Here is a 25,881-nt window from a genome sequence, read left to right as displayed (position 1 = left end):
TCGCACAAACAGATTGAAGATGGATGGATGGTTAAAAAAAGTCATTAGTCTAGTCTTACCTTGTAATGTGTGCATTCTGTGTGAAAGGTGTCTGTGTTTGTATTGAGAGGATGTGCTGGGATTTGCTCAGTGCAGGTTCTGTGTTCAGTGCACAAAGGTTTGTCGTGTTCACATAAAGGTGGAAAACGCTAAAAGTCCCAATAAACCGGTGATGACGTAGTGCTGAAGGCTTTAAATTGCTGTTCAAATATGACTTCACTAGACTGAATTTTTGCCAGCGACTGTCCTCCCTTGTGAAAAACAAACTTTTATAAATGCCTATAATGTGGAACTTTGCAACAACACATCCTACACTGGTTGGTATTATTCAACATGGTTTATTTACAAATTTTAGCTAGAAGGATATGTAGACGGTTTGTAATTAAAACAAAGTCGCTCAAAGGTTAACAGCAGGACCTGTCTGGACTTTAAACCTTGGGCTCTTTTTATCACAGTACACATACGGACTATCCTAAACCATTTAAGCAAACTCATTAGTCTGCCTAAAGCAGGGTTGTCAAACTCAATTCCTGGAGGGCCGAAGCCCTGCACAGTTTAGTTCCAACCCTGCTCCAACACACTTACCTGTAGGTTTCAAACAAGCCTGAAGGACTCAATTAGTTTGATTAGGTGTGTTTAATTAGGGTTGGAACTAAACTGTGCAGAGCTGCGGCCCTTTTGGAACTGAGTTTGACACATGTGGCCTAAAGGGACAGTTCACCCAAAAATTTATATTTCCTCACCATTTAATCACACTCAAGTGGTTCTAAACTTTTATCAATTTCTTCTGGTAAACAAAAAAGATCTATTAAAGAATGTTATAGTAAAAAGTTCCTTTTGAATTCCATTGTTTTTTTTTCATATTATGTACACTGTTTTGTACATATGTACAAAAGTCTTGTCCAAGTTTTAGGAACAACAAATAATAACTCGACTTGTAGTGCATCATTTGGTATCAGAAGTGGCTTATATGAAAAGCAAAGGCCTCTAGATCACGCTTCATTTACCAAAATTAAATACGATCATGCCTTGATTTTTAATTATCTAATTAGGACAGTAGTGTTTAACTCTGCTCAGACAAAAGTCTTTTCACTTAACAACAATAATGTACAGTATAGAATATAAAGTCATGCTGCAGTGGAAAAAGAATTATTATTGTGTATGACTCCCATGAACTTGACTGCATCCATACATCTCTGCAATGTCTCAAATAACTTATTAATAAAGTCATCTGGAATGGCAAAGAAAGTGTTCTTGCAGTACTCCCAGAGTTCATATCGATACTTTAGATTCATCTTCAATGCCTCCTTCCTCTTATCGCAGACATGCTCAATAATGTACATGTCTGGTGACTGGGTTGGCCAATCCTGGAGCACCTTGACCCTCTTTGCTTTCAGGAACTTGAATGTGGAGGCTGAAGTATGAGAAGGAGCGCTATCCTTCTAAAGAATTTGCCTTCTGTGGTTTTTAATGTATTGGGCTGCACAAATGTCTAAATACCTCAGGCTGTTGATGTTCTGCAGATCTCTCGCCCAAACCAAGATTTTTCCTTTACCAAACTTGACTGATTTCAGTAAGAATCTTAGGTCCATGCATGATCTAGTAGGTCTGCAGTTTTTGTAATGATTGGGATGCAGTTCAACAGATGATTCATCAGAAAAATCTATTTTCTGCCACTTTTCCAACTGATCAACTAGAAGTTAAGTTAATATTTGTTGCTCCTACTACTGGGATCGATGACAAGACTTTTGTCAAACAGTGTATGTCAGTAGTAATATTCTTCAGAATACCTTGTTTTGTGTTCTTAACAAATTCCTCAAAGATTAGAAACACTTAAGTGTGATAAAATATGAAGAAACATGTACATGAAACTCATAACCAGGGGCAGATTTAACCTATAAGCAAAGTATCCCATAGGGCCCTAGAAATTTTTAGGACATCCGATAAATACATAGAAGTATAAATTATACCTATAATGTTGTTTTCTATCATATTATGTATGGTGAGGGTTTAACAAATCACATTTTATTATAAGTATTACATCTACGCAAATTTGTCTTATGTCCCCAATCATGTAGTCAAATCAAGCAAAGATATAGTTTTAAAAAACATTTATTATTTCTATTATTTATTATCATGCATTAAAGTAAAAACTTAGAAAAGGACATTGAGTGATTATAATGATTTTTAATGATTGAGAGTTTGATTTAATGATTAAATGTCGAAAGGGTGCATTTTACGACTGTTGACTGGAGTTGCTTAGGGCTCACATACACTAAACCATGTGCACTATATGCTGCACATAAGCATATAAAATTTATTGTAACACTTAAATATATTTCTTTTTTTTAATAAAAATGTATGCTTTAATATCCTCCAAAGCATTTTGAATGCTTCTAAATAACACATCCACGCATAATGTCTATCAGAAACATTATGGAAGCTTTTATAAAGTCTTCAGGGGTAACTAGAGTATTTTGAGCTGTCATAGGGCAAGCGGTGGAACATCTGAGGACAAGATTTATTCAAACAAAAGGAAAACCTGTATTTTTTTCCCGAATCATTGAAAACAGAAGCGACTGCAGTGACTCACGTTGTGTTTTTACTGCTATAAATCATGCCGCTTGATTCTTAGTGTGAGGTGAGGCCTCATCTCCAGTGCCATGTGTGAAAGCAGACCTGCCTAAAATAATATTTTTAGACCAATGCTTAATCCCTATAAATAAATATGTGTGTAGATGATTCATATTGTAATAATAATTGAATATCCCATCTATTATCAATACGCTGGCAGGTTATTTATGCCATCAGTGTAGTGAAGTGCTATGTATGGTTGTGATATTGCTACATAAAATATCTTATTATACACTATATTTTTAAATATGATATTTATTACAATATTGTACAAGAAGAACTGAAGGCAGGGCATTTAATTATTAAAATAATACACAGCCTAAATAGTGATACTTTTTTTCCGAACAATTCATTGGAAAGGAGTCAATTGTTTCACTTGTATAGTTACAACTTAATTCACTAGCAGGACATTGTTTAAATGATTTGGCTATAGACAAATGTAAGGTTTTGGCTCTTAAAACACCTAATAGAACAAACTGTTGCTAATTCCATATCACATTAGACATTGGAGGCTAATCATAGCAGAATACACTGTAAAACAAGGTTATTTACTTTACTTTAAAAAAGTAAGTAAACCCAGTGCCTTAAAAACAACATGTTGACCTAACTTTAAAAAGTAATTTGCTTGTAACTTAGAACATTTAAGTTGATTTAAATTTCATAATTATGCACAGAATTCATTAACTTTTAAGGCAATTGATTAACTCTCTTTTTGTTAGGAAAAGCAATCTAAGCTTTTTTACAGTATAATACAGAGAGTAAGAAAAAAATAATTGGAGTCTGTGTGTCTCTTAACAGAGTTTGCCAGCAGAACAGTGGAACTTTAAGTAATGAGTTACATCATGTAGCTTTTCATTTCCAAAAAAATAAAAATAATTATTATTATTACTACAGTTGCTTGACAGTGTTACGTTTAGTTTGTTGTTGTTTTTTGCTACACAGAAAAAAAATGGTACAAGATTTGTCCCTGGGGCAGTAACTTTTCAGAAGATCTACATTTCGTCACCTTGAAATTATAAGGTTCTGTCTGCGTTCTGAAGGATTTTGAGATATTGAGCTTCAAAGTTTTTAGCATTCCATAGCAAATTGTATGTTTGTAACATGTTTTTTTTTATTGTTTTTTTTTTTAATAAAAAGTCTTAAAATGTAAACAACTTATAAAAAACATCCCATAATGTAGACAAGTTGTCATTTAATAACAATATGTCAATAACTCAAAAATGTCAGATAAAGCCTTATAATTCTAAGGTGACGATTTGTCATTAAAAGTTTCATATTGGTACCTCAAAGATTATATTATTGCCTACAATGTCAAGAGGTACACTTTTTTACTTCATATTTACTAATATGTACTACTGAGGTAATAAAATGGATCCTTTAGGTACGAATGTGTTTTAAAAGGTACTGCCACAGTGACAGCTCATGTACCTTTATTACTGAGAGTATGTGTGCCAGTGTGCATCTTGTGTATCTGTGCATATGAAAGAGAAAGAGAAGTCAATTTCTGTAGTTATTGAAATGTAATATCATTGTAAAAGCACAGAAATACTTTATTACTATTATCCTGTAAATACATTTGTGGATCCAAATCAGACATGTGTTTCCTTGAAAATAGCTCCATGTTGAAAAGTTCATCAACCAATCAGAATCAAGTATTCAGCAGAAAAGTTAGAATGCCGGAGACTAGTCAATGGCTTCCAAAGTATTTTTTATTCCCTGGCTATGTATTTCAATGGTTACCTATTTCCAACATTCTTCAAAATATCTTCTTTTGAGATAAACAGAACAAACAAAACTCATAAAAGTTTGCAATAACTTGAGTGTTAAGAGTGACTGATGAGTAATTTATCTCTTTAAGCAAACTAATGCAGTGTATTGTTTAAAAAAAATTTTTTAAAAGAAAAGGCCAATGCAATGTACAAAAGAATCAAGCCAAAAACCTCAAATAAATAGTCACAAATAAATAGTCATTACCCAGCATGTGTGATAATCAGTTATATATCTTATCTGTGTTCATCAGAATCACAGGCACAAAGCTCTGGATGAAGTCGGCTGTGGTCTTCAGGCTTGGTAGAGCATGAGGAAAAGAGGTGTAGACTGGGATGAGGAGTAAGAGAATGGGCAGGTGATCTGGTGCCCAATAGCGCAGCAGAGGGCAGGGCCGCTCACAGAAAACACATGGACGTCCAGCTAATAAATAAAGGCCAGCAGCCAGATTGACCAGTGGTGCTGCTTGACTCTCACTTCACCTGTTTGCTGCCACTAAAACTGTCTGTCTGCCTGTCTGCCAAGATGCTGGCCCGTGCACTCCTGCAGACCTCTCTGGTCCTGTGGCTGGTACAGAGCACCATACAGGGAGGTAAGACACACATGTTCTTCTCAAGGACTTGCTGAGAAGGTTTTAGGGTGGATGGGAAAAAAGAAGAGACTTTGTGGATGCTGAAGAGGGGAGAAATAGCAGTAATGTTTTTTTTTTCACAGAATCAAATCATTGTAATATGAAAAAAAATTAAACCAGATGCATAAACCTTGTAATCAGTGTTACAAAGTACGAAGTAATTGAAGTAATTTTCCACTTAAAATGTAAATTACCTTTTAATTTTTAGGTCATTTAATTACAGTTATTTAAAATGTACTTGCCTTAAAAATGCAGCATTTCTGTATAAATCAAGAGAAGCAGAGTAATTGTGTATATAAAGAAAATTATTCTGTTCATCAAGGCGGCATTTATTAAATGTAAAAAAAAAAGTTAAATTGTTAAAGCTAAAAATTAATATATAATTGTAACATGTATTAATCGATATAATAACAGACAAATAAACATGCTTAAGAAACAATGAATTGAGTAGAAAAGTAAATGACAATATATTGTATGTATAAAATATGCTGTCATTATTACTTTGAAACGTCTTTTGTTTTGATTCATATTTTAACATTTCTGAATTGTTAACCTTTTGAAATAAATCTAAAAGGTGGTCACATTTAAAGAATTAAAAAAATTTATTTGTATTTTTTGAGATTTATAAGAATTTTCAGAATTGAGTGTCAGTTATTAAATAATTGTTACTTTCTTAAAGTAATTTAAATGCAGTTTTATATATGTAATAATTATTAATAAATGACTCTCTTGAAATAACTTCCCAACCCAAAACTGCTTGTAATACTTGTAATGTAGTCTTAAAAGTTTCTTCTTTTAATGATTATAACCAAGACTGATTAAAAGTTTTTAAAATTCAGTTGTGCAAAATGATAGATGGTCAGCACAGTGGCTCAGAAATTCGCTGGTTTGAGTCCAAACTGGGTCAGTTGGCATTTCTGTGCATGTTCTCCCCATGTTTATATGGGTTTCCTCCAGTTGCTTCGGTTTTCCCCACAGTCCAAAGACTATGGGTGAACTGAATAAACTAAATTGACCGTAGTGTATGAATGTGTATGGGTGTTTCCCATTACTGGGTTGCAGCTGGAAGGGCATCCACTATTTAAAAAATGCTAGATAAGTTGGCGGTTCATTCCACTGTGGTGTCCCCTGATGAATAAAGAGACTAAGCTAAAGTCACATGAATGATTGAAGGAAATTGAAGCAGTTTAAACTAGAAAAGACTACCTGGTTAATTAAACTAGCCCTTAAGGCAGACTCTTAACATTGTGTTTTTGCAATTGACACCAGATTAACTGAAAACTGGACTAATTATGATGGAAGAAGTATCAGTGTTATAATGCAGAGGTTTTGAGGGTATTCCAGGTTGGTTTGACCCATGTACTAAAGCCCTTGAGGGAAGCTCTTGGGTTGAGATTTAATGTGTGGTCTTGGTTGCTGAGAAAATAGCTTTTTTATTTAAACTGGCACTAAAACTAGAGCACTGGGTAGTGTGAATTTATGCATCATTGGGTGCAGACCTTCATTCAGTGCTGTCTGAATGGCTAATAACTTGCTCAAATCTAGCGGTTTGCTCATTTATTTCAAACAATAAATTTACACTTCACTACAATCTTGATATAGCACTTTGTGTTGGTTAAATATAAATGAATCCTGAAAATGTAAGCTTTCTTAGAAAACAAAGCATCTATTTAAAAAAATGTAATGTTTTGTTTGTTTAACTGCATTTCACCAATAACCAAACTTACAGTAGCACATAAATTCTTTAGTTGTTGGGTTCAGTGGGTTTAAGTTTTGTTGTGAAGCCTACTGAGATAACATGAATTATATGATATGTAACTGAGAATTGTAATGAAAGAAATATTCTTCCTATTAGATTTTACATTTATTTAATATTTTGCACCTGTATATTTAAATGCCCTGTTTTATGTTGTCACAGTGCAGAACACTTGAGATCAGTTTACTATTGTTGCATGAGTTGGTTTTCTTTATTTTGTTGCTGAAGTTAATAGAATATTTTAGGCACACCTAGCTTTGATTAGTGTTTATTTGGATTTATTTTTGCTGCTGAACAATGTTTATATACTTTTTTATATCACACAAAATTGTATTCTAAATCTTTAAAAGGACACTCAGGTTTAAGTGGGTTTAATCACATGATGGTATACATTTTCAGAAGAACAGTTATTAAAATTACAATATTCTGTAAGTGTTAAGGTCATTTTTAAGGTCAAAATTTCTAGATGAAAATTTTATATGGATGTAAAAGGCTCTTTATGAAATCACAGATGACAATGAAAAAAAACCTTTATTTGGGTTATTTTGAATTTTACATGTTTAAAACCAAATTTAGTTTCATTTCTGTGTATATTTATAACTTATAATTGTAACTGTTTATAATAATTTTTTTATAACTTTTACATTTAATAACTTTGGCTTTTTTTATACCTTTTTTTAATAAAAGTTTTATAACTTTATTGTCAAATTTATAATTTTTTTACAATAAATTTTAAATAAGAAATCAGTAAAGCCAAACAGTTAAGATGAGAGATATTTTGGAATAAATAAAAAGCTATTACTTATGATCATATTATTATTAGCCTAACATTAACCTATTTCCTACAGTAAATCCTGATCAAATATTCTATACAACAACTTGCAAATTTACTTTACTTTCGAACTTCAAAAAAATATATATATACAGTCACGCCTAAAATTATTCATATGCCAGTTGTATTAATAGGTTTGTTTTTTACTTGTATATTTATAAAAAATAAAACCTTAAACGTTATTAAACCGGTCTTTGTTATTCATTGTTATGTTCACCAAGACAGCTGGTTCTTTTGAAAATGCAACACTGAGGTGTAATGAGAGTTTGTGGTAAAGCAAAGCAAAGCACTAAAGTGTGCCATTTTCTTCCTTAAGTTTGTGCCAAGAAGGACGAATCAATACGTTGAGAAAAGTAACAGTGCGGCAGACAGAAATTAATCATAGTTTCCTGTGTTGTCCAAATCACTCACAGTATACTGTATAGACATCAAAAGTCTCCTTGGTGCTCCATGGTAAAGATTTAATTTAGCTTAGCACTGTCTGTATGATGGGATTGCGTCATTAAATGTTCAGCCAACAGTAATTGAAGTACGTCTAGAGAATTACGCAACAAGATGCACATAACGACTCTACGTTAAATACCTGACAGCTCCGCTAAATGGAGAATAAACACCTCTGGAAGTGAGTCATGTCTGAGTTTGCCTGGATCTGCTCCAGCCTCTGTAACCCACAGCTTTAACACTCCTATTTCATGTCTGAAGATCAAAACCTGTGGCCCAAAGGTGACAGGAGAGCTCAAAATCTGTCAGCTTTCTGTCAGTGCTGATTTCATTCAAACGCTATACAGTCTGTCCATCCAGAATCAATGCAGGCCTGTTCCAAGAGTGCGGAGACGGCGGTTAGTTTGACGAAATCCACACTACTAAACTTTTATTACATCAGCTCAGCTGTTTAGCTTCTCTTTATAGGAGGATTTCTTAGAATTCATTCATGAGGAGTCTCGAAGAAAAAATAAATCGAGCAGAATTAGATTCAACCATTGGGAAGTGATGGTTTATTACAGTATTTTGTTTTTGTTTGTCAGTTTTCATGCATGACAGCTGATATTAAAATAAAATAACAGTAATTTATCAGATGATTTTACATTAGCCAAAATATGAATTAAATCTTTTTTTTTTTTTACTGCATTGTATAAGCATAATGAAGCTAAATTATAGAGCACTTAGGTTAATGTGCTTTCACCAAGTAGGACATGTTCCTGGATTCTGGAACATCTTTGTTGATCCTGGAACAACTATCCAGTCACATTTAAGGGATACAGTTAAACACATCATTGTTATCTGACTATTAATCCCCTCTGATTATGGGAATGATTTACAGTTATGGTTAGGGGTAGGGATTAGGCACAGCTCTGAACAGGAAAGATGTTCCAGAATCACCATGTTAATCATGACACTTGCGATTAATTTTATTATTATTTTTTTTTTAATTTGTTCAGTGGAATACAAGCAGCTACTGCATCCATATTTGGAAAATACTTCCTGACAGTTTTGTAAATGTATGTTCTATGATATGAAAGTGTAGTATATGAAATGTGTACAATGTGTAGCTGGCAGCTAGCTCTCTGCAACTCTCACATGGTCGCCCACTGAAGCTAAGCAGAGCTGCGCCTGGTCAGTATCTGCATGGGAGACCACATGGGAAAGCTAGGTTGTTGCCGGAAGTGGTGTTAGTGAGGCCAGCAGGGGCGCCCCACCTGCGGTCAGTGTGGGTCCTAATGCCTCAGTATAGTGATGAGGACTCTATACTGCTCAGTTAGCGCTGTCTTTCGGATAAGACCGAGGTTCCGACTCTCTGTAGTCGTTAAAAATCCCAGGATGTCCTTCGAAAAGAGTAGGGGTTTAACCCTGGCATCCTGGCCAATTCTGCCCACTGGCCTCTGTCCATTATGGCCTCCTAACCCTCCCCATATCATAATTGGCTTCATCACTCTGTCTCCTCTCCACCAATCAGCTGGTGTACGGTCTGGCACAAAAATGGCTGCCGTCGCGTCATGCAAGTGGATGCTGTGCACTGGTGGTGGATGAGGAGATTCCCCCATATGTGTAAAGCGCTTTGAGTGCCCAAAAAGCGCTATATAAATGTAAGGAATTATTATTATTAGTATTACAATGTATATACCATCTTTTAACTGTCATGTGACCTGTAGCCTTATATCCTCAAAAGTGAAGTCAAACTTTTTGAACTCCCCTGCTAGCTGACTGCACTGTAGGTCATAAACTCTTTTCTCTCCATGTACCACTGAGACATAAGTCAAACTAAAAGATTAAATGACAAATTTTCAAATCAGTTTTTTGAAAATGTGTCTTGAGAGGTTTACATTCAGTTAGTTGATGATGTAAAATGTAATGTGTTTTAGTCATTTGACATTTTCACATTGGCCATTTGCGTGTGTCATTGGTGCAAGATGACGGCTATACGTGTGATGTTTTTACTCCACTTTTCTGCAGTGGATGGAAAGTGGAAACTTTTTTGAATGTGGTGCAAACATAAATTTACAGGGTACAAACTGTAAAGTTTTACCCTTGTCCAGTGGCTGCAATGTTTCTCCCAATTTCAATTATACTCATATAGTATTTATTTAGCGTTTAAAACAACCATGGTTGTTTAAAGTGCTTCACGGTGTCAAGATGACACAGACAAACAAAACCCAACCACCTTAGAAAATAGGCACAGTATCCAAACTCAAATTAAAATGAAGCCAATGAATACTGGTGCGTCTTAAGCAATGATTTGCAGATTCCAACAGTGCGACATGTTACATTAATTTGGAGCAGCTACTGTAAACCTTTATATTGTAACCTAGAGCTCAGAACGTCAAGCAGGACCTGATTGGAAAACCTTAGTGCTTTGACAGCAGTGTGAACATGTCAAATCTTTGTTAACTAAGGAGATGCCAACCTATTTAAAAATCTTATAAAACAGTTAGAAAAATCTTTAAATCAGTCCTAAAGTGAGCAGGAAGCATGTGTTGTGAGGTTAGAACTGGGTCTAACGTACTTTTAAACATATGGAGGCATAAAATGTCATTCTATTTAAAATAGTGTCCATTTTTAAGCCACTCACACAAGTGCTAGTAAACATGTAAGTGTGTTTTTTTTTTTTTTTTGATTGTCTTGACTGTCTGTGACACAACAGCGTGGTTCAGTGCTGAGACCTTGTGGACAAACTAAGTAGTGTTACATTACATACGTTATGGATGAGATTAGGTCTGCATGCCTGCAGTGCTTGTAATGTGTTATGATAAAAAAATAAGCATGTGAAAAGTATGCTTATAAGCTATTATTCCTTACGTTTTTCTTTTATGCTGAATGAACTCATACATGTTTGTTTGCCTTGTTTTAAAGGAGTTAGGCCACAGACTGGAGCTCTTGGAAGATTGGCAAGTCGAGGTATATTCTACTTATTAATATTTTGTATCTGGAGTGTATTTCTGAAATATTAATGACAGTTAGCCCTCATAACAATCATATATTTCATCACCAGTTCTGCTTTTATGTTTTTTCAATAGGGCCTGGCATTGGTGCAAAAACTGGAGGTAAGTGTGATGGATGTTGTGGAATGCAGTTCACTTTTGTTAGCCTGTGCAAGAATTATTGTACATCCTCTTTCATTTCTGTGCTGTCCTGTGATCAGTGGCTGGAATTCTCGGAGCTCGTGGCTATGGAGCAGGCAAGGCAGGGAAAACAAGCGGTAAGCATCAACTGATAAATAAAGGTTCACAATTAAACGTTAATTAAACCAGAGCTGTGGTCATCTTTGCATTAATTCCAAGATTTTCAAACTGCATTGCTATTCTGTCTTGAACCGATTTTAGGTCTAGATTTTAACAGCAGATGGCGCTGTAAGCTTTGCAAACAGCTGAAATCTGCTTGCATTCAATGTCTTACACATACCACTTAAACCAAAATTAGTCATTAATAAATTTAAGTTTAAGTAAATTACAAATATCTTCAAGGTGACTTGCGTCTACATTAATCTCATGAATAAAATCTAATTTATGTGGTTGATCTGAATCGAGAGAACATCAATGCATTTTGAAAATCTTGGTATCCATCTCTCAAATGATTTTTCACCACAGCTCTAAATTAAACCTCAAAATAATTGAACATTCTGTGAATTATCTAATTATTTTTTCTTCTTTCAAACAGCGGGCCGTTACATTGGAGGTGAATTTATCTGCTTTTAAATGTTAAACTATATTTTGTATCTACTACCATTCAAAAGTTTGGGGTCTATACAGTTTTTTATACATTTTTCTCGCTCACCAGGACAGCAAAAAACAGTTGCAATATTATGGGAAATTACATTAGATTGATATTAATACATGCTGTTTTTATTTAGTACATTTAACACTTTATCGAGTGAAGAACCATATTGTAACTTCACTAACATTGATTTCAATATAATTTTTTTCATTGGGTAGTTCAGTGAGTGCCCTATAGACTATTTCAATGTGGTGATGTCACTGAATTAACATTTTCTGCTTGTTGTCAAACTATTTCATAACTACAACAAGAGGCAATTTAATCATAACAAAACATTAAACGACTATCATAACATTGTTTATCCATATGCAAACTCTTTAGATTCCTGGGAGCTATGGAAATTAAAATGTAAACATACAGTACGTTAGGACCTTTGTTATTGTTTACATCCCTCACAATGGTCTTTAAAGAGTTACAGTGATGTTGTTGTTGTTTAAAAGGGTGACTTCAGCAGTTATTTTCCAGGAAGGCCTTTAGTATTTTGCTATTTTATGGGCTTTTCAAGGAGGCAAATTTTCTTTGTATATAACTTATTTTATAGTATAAATATTTAGATAATCTAAAATAAGATATATTTACGTGTAGTAAAATGAGTTAATGTATTGATTTGAAAAACATCTCAAGTGAAGTACCTGTTTTAAGTCTCAAAATGCCTAAAAATTTGAGCATTTCATGTGACTACCCACCAATATTAAAATATATCAAAGCATGTAAATATTTTTTACATCTATACATATTTATTTTTATTTTAAAAATCCAATTTGTAATAGGGAAATGTATATTATAAATGTATTTTAAAAATATTTTGGAAAATGTTTTTTTTATACACTTTTTATAGTTCTGACCCTTTTATTTATGTTTTATTAATGTTTTATAGCATTTTTGTATAATATTACTCATTATTTTGCAGTTATATTTGTTTTTATCAGGCATATTAATGTGGGATAATTCATTTATCTTTATACAATAAGATTTTTAAAAATATTTTTGTTTATTACAATATGCAACAATTAGTTAAATGTATTTTAAATATTTTACTCTTTTACTTCAATCATTACCATCATCTCACTTTACTTTAGCTCAGAAACTCCCTGATTTAAGATGTAATTATTTGATAATGTTGTTATGTATATTATATTATATTATATTATAATATATTATATTATATTATATTATATTATATTATATTATATTATACTAAAAATGTCAGCAATTCTTACTGAAAACACAAATCTGCAACACAAAAATGTAAAATAACTCAGATATGTTCAGTGTAATGACTTTATTCAGGAAGCATATAGATAAAACATACAAATTTAACAAAAGTAAATATTAAAATTACAATCTTGCAAAAAGCGGCTATTTTTTTAAACAAAGGAAAGGGGGTTCGTTGTAAGTAGTTGTCTGCAGTACCTCAAATTGCCACAAGGAGAGCGTACTCCTGCAGGAGAAGCTCCTCAACTCCTCAACGGCTTCAGCAGTTATTACTCCAATATTCAGCGTTACACGATCCTTCATCAATCAATTTTATATGCAGATTTGGATCTCAAGAAACATATTAAATACCAACACTGAAAACAGTTGTGTTGCATAGGCTTTTTGTTGAAACTGATACGTTTTTCATGATTATTTTCTTTTGGAAATGTCTTCACTGACAATAATCTGCCCAAACTTTTAAACAGTGGTGTGAACGATATGTGCATGTGTCTGCGTGCATTAGCATGTATTCCTTAATGCTGTTTCATGAGTATGTTATCTGTCAGGAGCAGCATACAGACCCACTGCCGTCAGAGGAGGCCTGAAACAAGGATATGGGACGCTGGGTTACGGAGGGGGTACACCTGTCCTTCATAAATAACCATAATGGTCAATCATTTTTCATATCTGATGGTTCCATTATTCTTGTATTCAACACCGTGTTCTCCTGCTATTTTGGTCCCCAGCTGCAAACCTTGGTGCTGGCCTTGGCGCTGGTCTTGGGACAGGACTTGGGACTGGTCTTGGGCCAGCTGGACTTGGACTGGGAGCAGCGTATGGTTTAGGCAATGGGCTGGGAGCAGCTCTGGGTTATCCCGGAGGAAAACTTGGAGCTAGAGGTGAGAGCTGCTCACTTACTTTGCATTCAGTATGAATAACGAGTAGATGTATTCACTGTTTGATTGTCACCTTTTCTAGGTTACACTGGTAATGGCTATGGAGCTCAGCTAGGTGAGTGCCCATTATAGCCACACAGAAATCATTACACTTTATATGACACAATGCAACGTCTGTCCTCACTGAAGGTTGTGTAGCAGATTGAATCTGATCTAACCAATCAAAATTTGACCTTGTGCTGTGATTAAAATCTTTCACATGTAGTGATATACGCTGCCCATTGGCCATGATTAGGTGTCATATTTTTGATGAAGCGGTGTGGGATTGACTATGAGAGCCGTTTATTTCTTCATCCCTGTAGCCTTGACATCTCTCTTGTGTTGTTGGCAGGTTATGGTGCTGGTGGATACCCTGGCGTTGGACGCGGTATGTAACCTGTCTCCGCTCAAGCTTTAACTAGTGTGTGTGTGTGTGTGTGTGTGTGTGTGTGTGTGTGTGTGTGTGTGTGTGTGTGTGTGTGTGTGTGTGTGTGTGTGAGTGTGTGTGTGTTTGTATGTGTGTAAATGTAAGTGTTCTGTCATTTATTCAGGTTGCTGTAGCAGCTGTAACTGACCATCTACATCTATATATACTTTATTTCAGAAAGTGGTTAAAGCATTTTATTGTCATAATATTTTTTTATTTATTTCAGATTTCCAGTGTGATGATGCTTTAGAGATACAGTACTTTATATAGCGGTGACGTTTAGACGCACTTAGATGACACATGAGGACACATGACCACTATCATCTACCACTACCATCTACCCATCCTTAAATTCAAATACAACAGCCCACAAGATAGCAGTCTTAAGTAAATTAGTGTGCCAGGCTACTTCTGAGGTTAGATACACAGTACTGATAGGAAGTTCAGATCTTTAACGCGAACCGGATCTTTTGTGACCATCCTCCCATGTTAGGACTCAACATACCAAAATGATGTAGTCAGCAATCATAATTTCAGTCAGTTAAAATTATGATCTGAAAAGTTTCTTACAATTTGGTTTTGCAAGCCAACTGAAGCATGATTCACTTATTTAAATTCCATTTTAACTTTCTTTTATGAAACATTTAATTTCATTTAAGTCCTCGGTTTACCCACACCACATTTATGCCCTTGGTTTAGTTGAGTCACAGCAGGCCGTCATTTACTGTTTGTGTTTGGTTAACTGAATCACACATGCGCAGTATTATCGGTTTACCGCTTCTCAAATCTGATCTCAGTGTACTGTTCTAATAACTTAATAACTCAGTATATATTGGTTTATTTCGAATCAGAGGGGGAGCATGTTAAAAAGTAAATCGTTTGTGGATAAGAGTGCTTACTGGCAAATTGTTTCAAAAGATTCAGATCGATTTGGTGAACTAGTTTATTCTAGTTATTAGGTCCACTCGGAAGAAAAATTTGATCGCGGTCACTAATACAGAAATAAAACACATTATTGGGAACACATGTGTTAAATTAATAATTTTAAGTTTCTGTATTTAATGCTCTCTCCGTGCTGCTGTCATGTCCACTTCCACTTTCTCGCGGGAGCAAAAGCGAGGTTGACTGGAGGGGGACCGGCTTGATCTTGCCAATAGCATCAGGATTACAGACTCTGAAGTGCCGTACAGGTCAAACACCGGGCAGCACGAAGTGAATAGGTTTATTTTTAAAAAGTTTAATGTACAGTGTATATTAAATACATTTACAAAGACGAAGTTGGTTTCAGTTAGATTTGAATGTACACAATACAGTTTCAGTTAGTTCTAGTTTTTTTAAAGCTCATTTTTATTTTTCAGTTAACAATTATTTTACATTTTAGTTTTAATTTTTTCGTTCGTTTTCAGTAACTAATAACCTCGATACAAAGGCATCAATATTTTTTACACATAAACATCTATATATTTCTTTTTATTTTTTGAAAATCTCATTTGTAATAGGGAAATGTATAATATAAATGTATTCGACATTATTTTGTAAAATATTTAGTTTCAAATACACTTTATAGTTCTGACCCTTTTTTTATGTTCTAATAATTGCTTTTTTGTATAATATTGTTCATTATTTTACACTTGAATTTGTTTTTTATACGTATTAATGTGGGATTATTTATTTTAATACAATAGGAATTAATTTATTCATGTTTTTGTTAATTGTTAAATCTTGCAACAATTAGTTAAATTTATTTTTAGATATTATTTACTCCAAACATTTCCAAAAATTCACTGTGCTTCTGGTCTGAAACACTGACTTAAGATGGAATAATTGGAGAATATTATTATATTATATTATATTATATTATATTATATTATATTATATTATATTATATTATATTATATTATATAAAAAATGTCAGATTCTCACTGACTACATAAATCTGCAACACAAAAATGTAAATAGCTCTGATATGTTCAGTGTAATGACTTTATTCATCAAGCATATAGATAAAACATACACATTTAACGTAAATAAATATTAAAATTACTAGCTGCTAGCTTTTTTTATTAGTTGTTGTCTGCAGTACCTCAATTTGCCACTGATTGGCGCTACAGGAGGGCGCACGCACCCCTGCAGTGCAGCCAGGAAAAGCTCCTAAACCCTGTAAAATCTACTCAATCAGAACTGTTTGTTCATCAAATAGTATCTGGGCTCAATAGTTGTTTTTAGAAACACACTTTTCATCCCGTTTTTTCATGTTCATGTGCAGCCTCTTAAATCCATTTGGAAACAGTGTCAGCGGTCACGTGATTTATTGTTGTGGAAATGTTAGCGACTTCTATGAGTAAATGGTGCTTTCACTTTCATATTTGTGGACGTGGACGCTAGTTTTTACATATACACATATTTATCATGGGTGCAGTCAGTCTGGAAGTGATATGTGTGCTCTCTTAGGTTAAATGTTTACTTTAAGCAGACATTATGACTTGAAGTACTGCTGGATAAATTGAGTCTTGGTGTGCTGTTGAGTTTGAAGTAAAAAAAGTTTATGTTTGCTTAACATCTGCAATTGGCTTTCTGGGTCACAATACTAGATTTTCAAGATATGGCTTAGGAGAGGCAGGTGTTTCTTCTGTTAATTATTTGCTGTTGTTGGGATTATTAAAGTGCAGTGATGTGCTTGTGTTCACAGAATATGTGTGAAAGGCTCTTCCTCTTCCCGATTTAAAAGCTGTGAATCTGACATTAACTAACCGATTTTGTGGTCTTCAGGATATGGTGTACCAGCTGGCACATTCACAGGGCAAAGCTCAAAACCAGCAAAACTGGGTAAACCCTGCAATATTCAGTTGCTAACTTATTCTTCCTTCATTTCATTACGATAAAATCTCATTCACAGAAAAGAAGCATTCACATTCACTGATAAATGCATGACTTCACTGATTTTGTGAGAGTAATAATGACAAATTTTAATTGAAACCAGATTAAAATAATATACACATAATAATAAAAAAGACTCTTTAGTGATTGTCTTGTTGTTTAGTGCAAATATCTAAACAATAATCATTTCATATGAAATTAATAGAGATTTTGTACTTAATATGCAAAAGAAAAAGAAAAGAAAACTGAACTTTCAAGGAAAACAAGTGTATTACTTGATTGGCTTATTCCTTTAAAGTGTAAAGTCAGTTCATTTTATTCACTTTTTCAGAAAACCAATAATCTGACTGTTAGTTGGCATCTAGTTATAGATCAGGGGTGCCCAAACTTTTTCATATGAAGGGCCAAAAGCCAAATTTGATTGAGGGGGTAGGCTGAAGGTAAATATAGCAAACTATTACATTAAAGCTGACAATATCCTAATTTATTATTATTAAGAAATAAATAGAAAAACTTACTTCAATCATATTAATAATTATAAATTTTTTACATTTTGTAATGAACTTTACATTATAACAACACAAGTAAACGTACACATTTAGAACACAATGGTGTTCAATGCTAAGTACACGAGTCAAGCCTTGATTTGCTCGTTGTTGTCTTGTGTATTGTCCTCTATCTTTGAGTGACAGTATTTACATTTTAAAAAAATCTGATTCATGCACTACATTTGATTGAAACATTTCAATTCAGTTGACTTTTGTAGCTTAAAATTAAACAAACAAACAAGCGAAAGGTTACGTTAAATTAGAAATGATGATCTCTGTTAAAAAGCATTTGCTGTAACCTTTATTCTAAATCTCTGCTCAGAAAGGAATGGTGGGCCAAATCAAAGCTTACCATGAGCCAACTTTTGGCCACAGGCCCTACTTTGGGCATCTCTGATAGTAAAAAATGGTCTAAAGGTGACATTCAAAATACGTATTAATACAGTTAAAGAAATACTTAAATAGTGGTTCAAGTTTTTACAGTGCACCTAAAAAACAATGTGAAATGTAAATGTGCAATGCTAATTTTGCTAGCACACATTGTTATTCTTTAGGTGAAAATTAATCTGTTTTTCCACTGAAAAAAATTGTTTTGGTTACCTTCAATTAAAGTCTGACCATTTGCTTTTGTATTTGGATTGGCTGTCTTACTCTGTTGACGTCAGTTTGACATCTTCATCCACATATTCTTAACCACGCCCCTCTTACCATTAGTTTACTACAAGGTAATGATCCGCAAAAGAAAAGCTCTGCCCCTACTCAATATTTTGTTTCAGTAGGCTCTATGCACAGCTAGCGTTTCTTCCCATACTCATATGCTTCTAGTGAACGGTTAATGTGACTTTTTTCAATTTTAAACAGTTTCTTTTACAGCCCTGATGTTGTAATGTAATTAAGATACAATCAGTTAAATAGGTTTCAGCATTCAATTAGTTGTTCAAGTGTGAAACAAGATGAAAAGCCGGTTACACACACACTCCCGTCAGGATTGGCAGGCTAGCACAGAAACTCTATTGAATAAACTGGTGTAAAATAAATGTTCATATTTTAAAGACAGCATGGAAAAATGTAATTAAATGCGTCCTTCTTGTACAATTTGAGACCCACTTTCTATTTTATATCAATCAGGCAGGAGAGATGGTTGATTCTTAAAGAAATCAAACCTTAAACACGCTAATTTTGTAACGCCACACAGTTTACCAAAAGCGCTTGACCCAGGTTACTAATAAATAAAGGTCCTTTTTCTGCATACAGTATACCCTGTTGTAAGTACATCAACATACTGAAATCAAAGTCTCAGCAACTTCTGTTTCACACAGACTTTAACACACAGATGCTCATTGCTCATCATTAAAAAAAATTATAGGTCACAAATGTGAATAATTCCATAAAATCAGTGATTTGTCAGTTGTACAATAGATTTGGTTTTTAAAAGTGTTGATCTTGAAGTGAAAATCTTTACTTTAAAGATTTAAAGTCCGTTAGCATAAGTGGAACAATTTTGACCATCTTATTTTTCAACTTTCCTACAAATGTGCAAAACTACCTCTTCATTTTCCCTTGTTGGTAAATTATTGTCTATTGTTGTGTGCTTGCCTTCGAGGTTCTGTTGCGCTATTCCTTGGTATGTAAGCTAAAAAATATTAGAGTTATCAGTTTGTTGTTGTATGTTAGAGCTGCACAATATTAGAAAAATTTGACATTGCAATGATTTTTTTTTCTCTGTGTTATATTTTGCGATTAAAAAATACAATTTCACTATTTGCAAAGTCATTACCCTAGAGAAAATATATATAATAAACAAATTATAGTCATAAATAAACCAAGTGGAGCAAATATTAAAGTGAAATGAACCACGCCTTATGGTTTTCTGTAGAGAAAAAACAGAAATTGTCCTTAAATTCATAAAATGAATCTTTTATGCACTCCTAAAATACTTTAAAGTCTCTTAAAATGCTAACATAGTCACAGTACTTAAAAACACATGCAGATGATAAACTTTTACTCTATTTTGGTTCAATTCTGCAGTGTCTACACAAATCTTGTGTGTTTTGACTTGTGGTTTCTGGTTAAATATAATCCCAACTCATCATTGCATATCTTGTGATGTGACTATTGCAGATACACACACTGTGATATCGATGCTCAAACCACTATCATAAGCATATGTGTTTGAAAAACCTGAATGCATGCTGCTGCAAGACTCTGTCATGATCATGTTAACAATCTAATACATGTAATATGCTATTACGTTGCTTTCCCCGTTTTTCTCACCATTCAAATCATTGCTTCCAGCTGATGTGTCTGTATTCACAGGTGTTGGGCCTAGAGGTGACCAGCCCATGTCACAGGGACAGGCAGGTGATGGTAAACCTCACATCCTCCATGTGTGGCTTTCATGCTTTCTTTTTTTAATTTTCTAAATTTGTATTTGACAGCATTTAAAGTCTGTGTGAAACCAAAAATTACTATATTCATTTTGCCGGCAAACATTGTTATTCTTTTGGTGAACTATTAATTCAGACAAATTAATCCACTGAAAATTTTTTTTTTTTTTTGGTAATTTTCAATCAAAATCTGACCCTTTGCTTCTGCGTTTGGAGGCACAATATTTTTAACCATGCCCCTCTTACCATTAGTTTGCTATGAAGGAATGATAAGCAAAAACAAAGTCTTGCCCCCTACTAAATATTCAGTCTGTTTCACACAGACTTTAAACTATTTGCATTGCATGAAGCACCTAATGTCACACAAAACCATGCAATTACATGAAAAGAAGAACAAATGGCTTCTTTGGTGGCATATTAATCTCTGTTACCTCATTATTCATGACTTTACAGATTTTTTTGAGTTCCATCTTTCAGTGAGCATCACCTCTTATGCTCTTGTGTCATTGGCAGACGCTGCTGTTAGTGTCTTTCTTAACTGGTGTTGTGATGTTTAGGTTATGGTCCTGGAAGGTTCACTAATGGTCAGAGTCCTATTGGCAATGGTAAACTTTATCCTAATGTATATGACTGTAGAGTCTATTTTAAATGACGTTTGTTGTCTTTGGTCAAGTGTATAGTTATAGTCATGTGGTTTCTAATGGCACAGGCCAAGACTAATTTTAGTTAGTTTTAAGTAATAGACATTGTTGTCTGCGTGGCTGGTGCATAGTAACTGTAGCTGCGGTTCATAGGTTTCCCACCAGGACCAGGATTGACCAATGGAATGAAAGCTCAAACTAAGGGTAAACAAACTCTCCAGCTTCACAGTCCAGAGTCGGAATTGTTGAAAATGTTTAATATGCAGCAGTTTCAAATTATTTATTCTGTTCTTATGCACACTAACATTCAAATGTAATTTATAATATTACTGTCTGTGATGTTCAAACTCATAATATTAATATTTTTACAGAAGCAATCATATATATCATAAATGGATTGTATGATAAGTTCAAAATAATACATTTCTTTTGTATACAAATGTATCTCCAGCCACTTTTGATCCACTTAATCAGCCCAGGCTCTTTGGAAATGTGTGCCTACCTTTTTGCGAAACCTAAAATGTGTTGCTTCAGGTACATTTTTTTGCCTGTTTCAGATTACAAATCCGCTAGAGGGCGCTTAGGATATTTTTACAAATCTAAAATATGTTACTTAAAGTGCATTTTGTGTACATTTCGGATAGATGTTCTTCTTGCACACATCCTTGAGAAGGCAGACATTATCATGCAGTTCACCTAAACCACTGATCTAAAACCTTCCCTAAACCCAACCAATAGTGTTTTTAAAAGCAAAAGTAGGAGATAGGTGTGCCACATAGTTTTACCTTAATTTTACATGGCTTTTATCCCTTTTGTGTATTCGTGCTTCAACAGACTCAAACCGGGGGATTTTAGGTACAACACCGTACAATGTAAGCTACAGAGCAAACTGACCATACCAGAAAAGTTGTCATATGGAGATAGACAGGTGAGGCAAATGTATTCAATCAAAAAAATCACAATAAAGTTGTATATAGTTGGTATGGTACAAAGAACTGCATGAAAATAATTCTTAATTCATCAATAATATTTCTCTGTAAATATCAGTAGTGAGACAAGAAACAAAAGTTGTTGGCATCATATTGCAGAACAGCGTTTATTTGATCTTTCACAAAAATATAGGCTGAAGTATGCATTTCCAATGAGCCTCTGTTGCAGCTAATAGTTCATTGCTAATTAATAGTGTATAAAATAAATGGTTTCTCTAAAAAAAACAATAAAAAAAAACTACTTGTTAACCCAAAACGTTGGAGTGAAAGCATGAATGTCTAAGTTTAGAATACAAACTCCAGCACTTTATGTAGGTCACTGCTGTTGTGTCTGTTTTGGAGCACCTGTAGTTAATCTTAATGTTTACTATGTGCATTGGTGAGTGTAAGTGAAAGTCTATGCATGCTAAAATACACATAGAATAGGTTATGGGAACTATTATGGCCTCTCAATGTTCATATAAACCACTGTTGTGATACAAAACAGGAGCTGTCTTGCCCAGCAGACAGGGCACCAAACCATCCAATACGGGTAAAAACGTCTTCTGTATGAAGCTGTCATTGGTTTTGCATGTCACGAGGTGGTGTTTTCCCCAGTCTGAAATCAATATAGTTCTCCAAACAGCATCAAATGAAACTATCATGTGGCACATTCGACTGTTAGTGATTGTGGACTGGAAAAATCCACCCCTCATCATGGACTTGCTGCAGCTGCAGGTCTATGAATAAATGCTGTTCTCTAGCACAGCTGTTCAGATGGGTTTCTGTGTGTGTTTGTACTGGACTAATGCCTCATCTGTTTCTTGAGGCTGTTCTCTTTTCTTTTTGTGTGCTCCACCTGAGCCTTTGTCTTTGTTTCTGTCTAGCTATGTGCTCAATGCATGCTGCATTGTTTTTCTCCTACAGGCCACATGTATGGAGCAGTCACACACTGTCTTGCATGATCACTTTGACCCACAGGCCACTGAACAGTCATATTGTTCTGTGATGACTGTTCATTTTGTTACCCAAAGGAGAGGAAAGAAATGCTATAGTGGCCATAGTTTAACAGTTAGCATGCTTTGTTCACAGGGTATGGGCTTGGTGCTGCCGGATATCTTGGAACTGGGTATACTGATGGTTATGGAGCAGGTATATTAAAATGATTCAATAATGTTTATTTCCCAAATGCATGTAATTATTATGATAAATGCATGCTATAGTGTAGAATATTCAGATACTCTTTTTTAATTTTTTTTTGTTTTTGCTGATGCAGGTCTCGGGGCCGGCTTATATCCACAAGGAGTTCGAGCAGGAAAGCAGATCGGTAAGTAATGTTTTTTTTTTGTAATCGTTTTAGGAGGCTGAGGCCTACAAGGGTTTGAGTTGATCGTCTAATTACATATATGCTGGTTTTCTCTAACAAGTGTTTTTGTTCAGCAATTTAAGGAAGTCTGTCAAATGTTTTTGGAAAGAAATTAAGTTTTATTTGTTGAGGATGGACTTAATTCATTAAACGTGACAGCAAACAAATTTGTGATGATGTTATAAAAGGTTTTTATTTTTCAAGTAAATGTAGTTACACTGTAAAAATGTTGCACACAATTCCATCATGTTGTCCCAACATAAATTATGAGTTAATTAATTAATTAATTAATTTATTTATTTATTTTTTACAAATTTAGGTAGATAAAACATAAAACAATTTAATTTCCCCTAAAAGAAATCAAGGATTTTGTTGGTTGAGCTTATTTTAAATAAGTAGTTTAAACAAGCAGCAAAAAAACTTTGTACTTTGAAATTTCATCAAACAATCCTAAAAAGTTTATTACTATTGGTATTTTCTTACTAGATTTATTGTTTGGTTTCCAAAAATTAATAGAAATAATAAGTTAAATTAAATCATATTAGATTGATTTCTGACGAAAACTGAATAGTAAAGATGCAAAAAGTTTAGGTTTACCATAAGATGAACAAATTAAAAGTATTTTTTAAAATTGACCTATTTTAAATCTTGAAAGTTAAACAAAACCAAAATACTGAAAAAACTTTAAAGTTGTCTAACTAAAGTTCTTAGCAATTCATGTTACAAATCATAAAATGAGTTGTAATGTATTTACACCAGGACATTTACACAATGTCTTCATGGAACATGATCTTTTATTAATTTTCTAATGATTTTTCACATAAAAGTAAAATATTCGGATGCACTATATATCGATAGCCATATTGATATCAGCTGATAAATGCTATTTTTAATGTTATCAATATCGGTCTGATAAATTAGCTAGATTTATTAAGTTTCTAAAATGATGTGTTATTTTCGATGTTTGAAGCTGCCTTTTTATTGTTTTACTGATTTTGGTTAATCTTCAGTGACTTTCTTCATGGGTGCAAATTTTTTTGTCAGAAAAAAATGTGATTTTATTTAAAGGGGTGATCAACTATGATATCATATGTTATACTTTAGTTCCTGTGTAATGTAGCTGTGTGAACATAAACAACATCTCTAAATGTACTACTATATATATATATATATATATATATATATATATATATATATATATATATATATCCGGGTTAATAATGTCATAAATACTTCAGGTTATGAGCATACACCCCAAGCATGGAAGAGGCGTGGCCAGATAGGCTGTAATGGTATAGCAGAGATGCTTCCTGGTGACATGGAGCAGATCTGTGAATTACAGCACATGCTAGCTGACCAATCAGAGCCTCTTGAGGGCGGGCTTTCAGAGGAACTAGGAAATATGACAGTCGTTTTCATGTAAGCTGAGCAGCAGTATATTATTAAAGTGAGATATATATAAAAAAAAAAATAATAATGTGATTTTGCACACTTTGTTTTGCATCTTATAAACACAATTTAACCTTAAAAATACACTCTGGACCACCCCTTTAAATAAAAGAGCGTTAACTAAAGAAAAGAGTATTTGATAAATAAAAGTTAAGGAATCAGATTTTGTTTTCTGAAGTTAAGGTTTTAAAATAAAATCAGATGTTTACTGTATGCGTTTACCTTTAGGGTTTTTTATTTATTTTTTGCAGTCATGCAGAAAAATTTTAAACATTTATATTTATGTGCTAATATATCGGCTATAAATAGAATGAGTTATCCATATCTGTAAAAAAAAAAAAAAAATCATATTGTTGCATCCCTAGAAAAATGCATAGTTTTGACCCATACAATGTGATTAATATATTAAATATATTTCTGCAACATGATGCTGGTGTTGTAGTCCAGGGTCAAAAATTGTAGTTTCTAATTTTATGATAATAAAAAAAATTTTCAAGCAAATAATTCAGCATCGTATTTTCCAGTCACACTTTATTTTGATGGTCCGTTTGTTGAATTTAAGTTACATTGCGTCTACGTGCTAACGTGCCAACTAATTCTCATTAGATTATAAGTAGACTGTTAGGTTGGGGTTAGGGTTGAGGTTGGGGTTATTGTAAGTTGACATGTGCTTGCAAAGTTTGTTATAGTCAGTTAAATGTCTGTTGAAGGAGCAGTATCAACAGATATTAAGCAGACAGTCTACTAACACTCAAGTGGACCCTCAAAATAAAGTGTTACATATTTTTCTATTTCTATTTTTCTAGCTGTTGAATAAACAACACATCACAATTTATTTGGTATTATGTAATGTATTAATTAAACTATCATGTAATGTATTACTATGTTTTTACAGTGACCTTCCATTTGTTGCAGCTTGTAGGTGTGACATTTGTGTTGATACAGAAAATGAGTTTCAGAAACACACCCTAAAAATGATTCACTGTGACAAATACACTGTGCCTTTTCTCCTTATGTAGATAATTAAAACAATATCCAAGTGTTTCGTCAGATAATCAGCTCTTGCCTCTTTTATTTGTGAAGTGAAACCTTTTGTAATATCACAATATTAGTGCAGCGTAATGGATTAAGCACAGAGTGTGGTCAGCACAAATCAAG

The 25,881-nt window shown here is 33.7% G+C and overlaps 1 protein-coding gene across 3 annotated transcripts in view; it reads left to right on the top strand.

The window, feature by feature from the left end:
• LOC100001051 (uncharacterized) overlaps positions 1 to 25,881 on the top strand; it is a 44,141-nt gene that overhangs the window by 10,617 nt on the left and 7,643 nt on the right. Inside the window, exons 4-19 of one of the 3 annotated variants that reach the window (XM_021471444.3) lie at positions 4,966 to 5,032; positions 11,008 to 11,052; positions 11,172 to 11,198; positions 11,297 to 11,353; positions 11,812 to 11,829; positions 13,692 to 13,763; positions 13,872 to 14,024; positions 14,104 to 14,136; positions 14,413 to 14,448; positions 17,257 to 17,313; positions 20,229 to 20,279; positions 20,857 to 20,904; positions 21,094 to 21,144; positions 22,417 to 22,461; positions 23,001 to 23,060; positions 23,185 to 23,235. In XM_021471444.3, coding sequence (XP_021327119.2) covers positions 4,966 to 5,032; positions 11,008 to 11,052; positions 11,172 to 11,198; positions 11,297 to 11,353; positions 11,812 to 11,829; positions 13,692 to 13,763; positions 13,872 to 14,024; positions 14,104 to 14,136; positions 14,413 to 14,448; positions 17,257 to 17,313; positions 20,229 to 20,279; positions 20,857 to 20,904; positions 21,094 to 21,144; positions 22,417 to 22,461; positions 23,001 to 23,060; positions 23,185 to 23,235 — 871 coding nt within the window. Of the gene's footprint in view, positions 1 to 4,895; positions 5,033 to 11,007; positions 11,053 to 11,171; positions 11,199 to 11,296; positions 11,354 to 11,811; positions 11,830 to 13,691; positions 13,764 to 13,871; positions 14,025 to 14,103; positions 14,137 to 14,412; positions 14,449 to 17,256; positions 17,314 to 20,228; positions 20,280 to 20,856; positions 20,905 to 21,003; positions 21,145 to 22,416; positions 22,462 to 23,000; positions 23,061 to 23,184; positions 23,236 to 25,881 lie in introns of those variants that run through there. The other 2 variants (XM_073944560.1, XM_001922458.8) reach the window with 2 other exon arrangements.

Source organism: Danio rerio, chromosome 3, assembly GCF_049306965.1.
Source record: "Danio rerio strain Tuebingen ecotype United States chromosome 3, GRCz12tu, whole genome shotgun sequence".
Lineage (NCBI taxonomy): Eukaryota > Metazoa > Chordata > Actinopteri > Cypriniformes > Danionidae > Danio > Danio rerio.
This window is presented reverse-complemented; position numbering and strand designations above follow the sequence as displayed.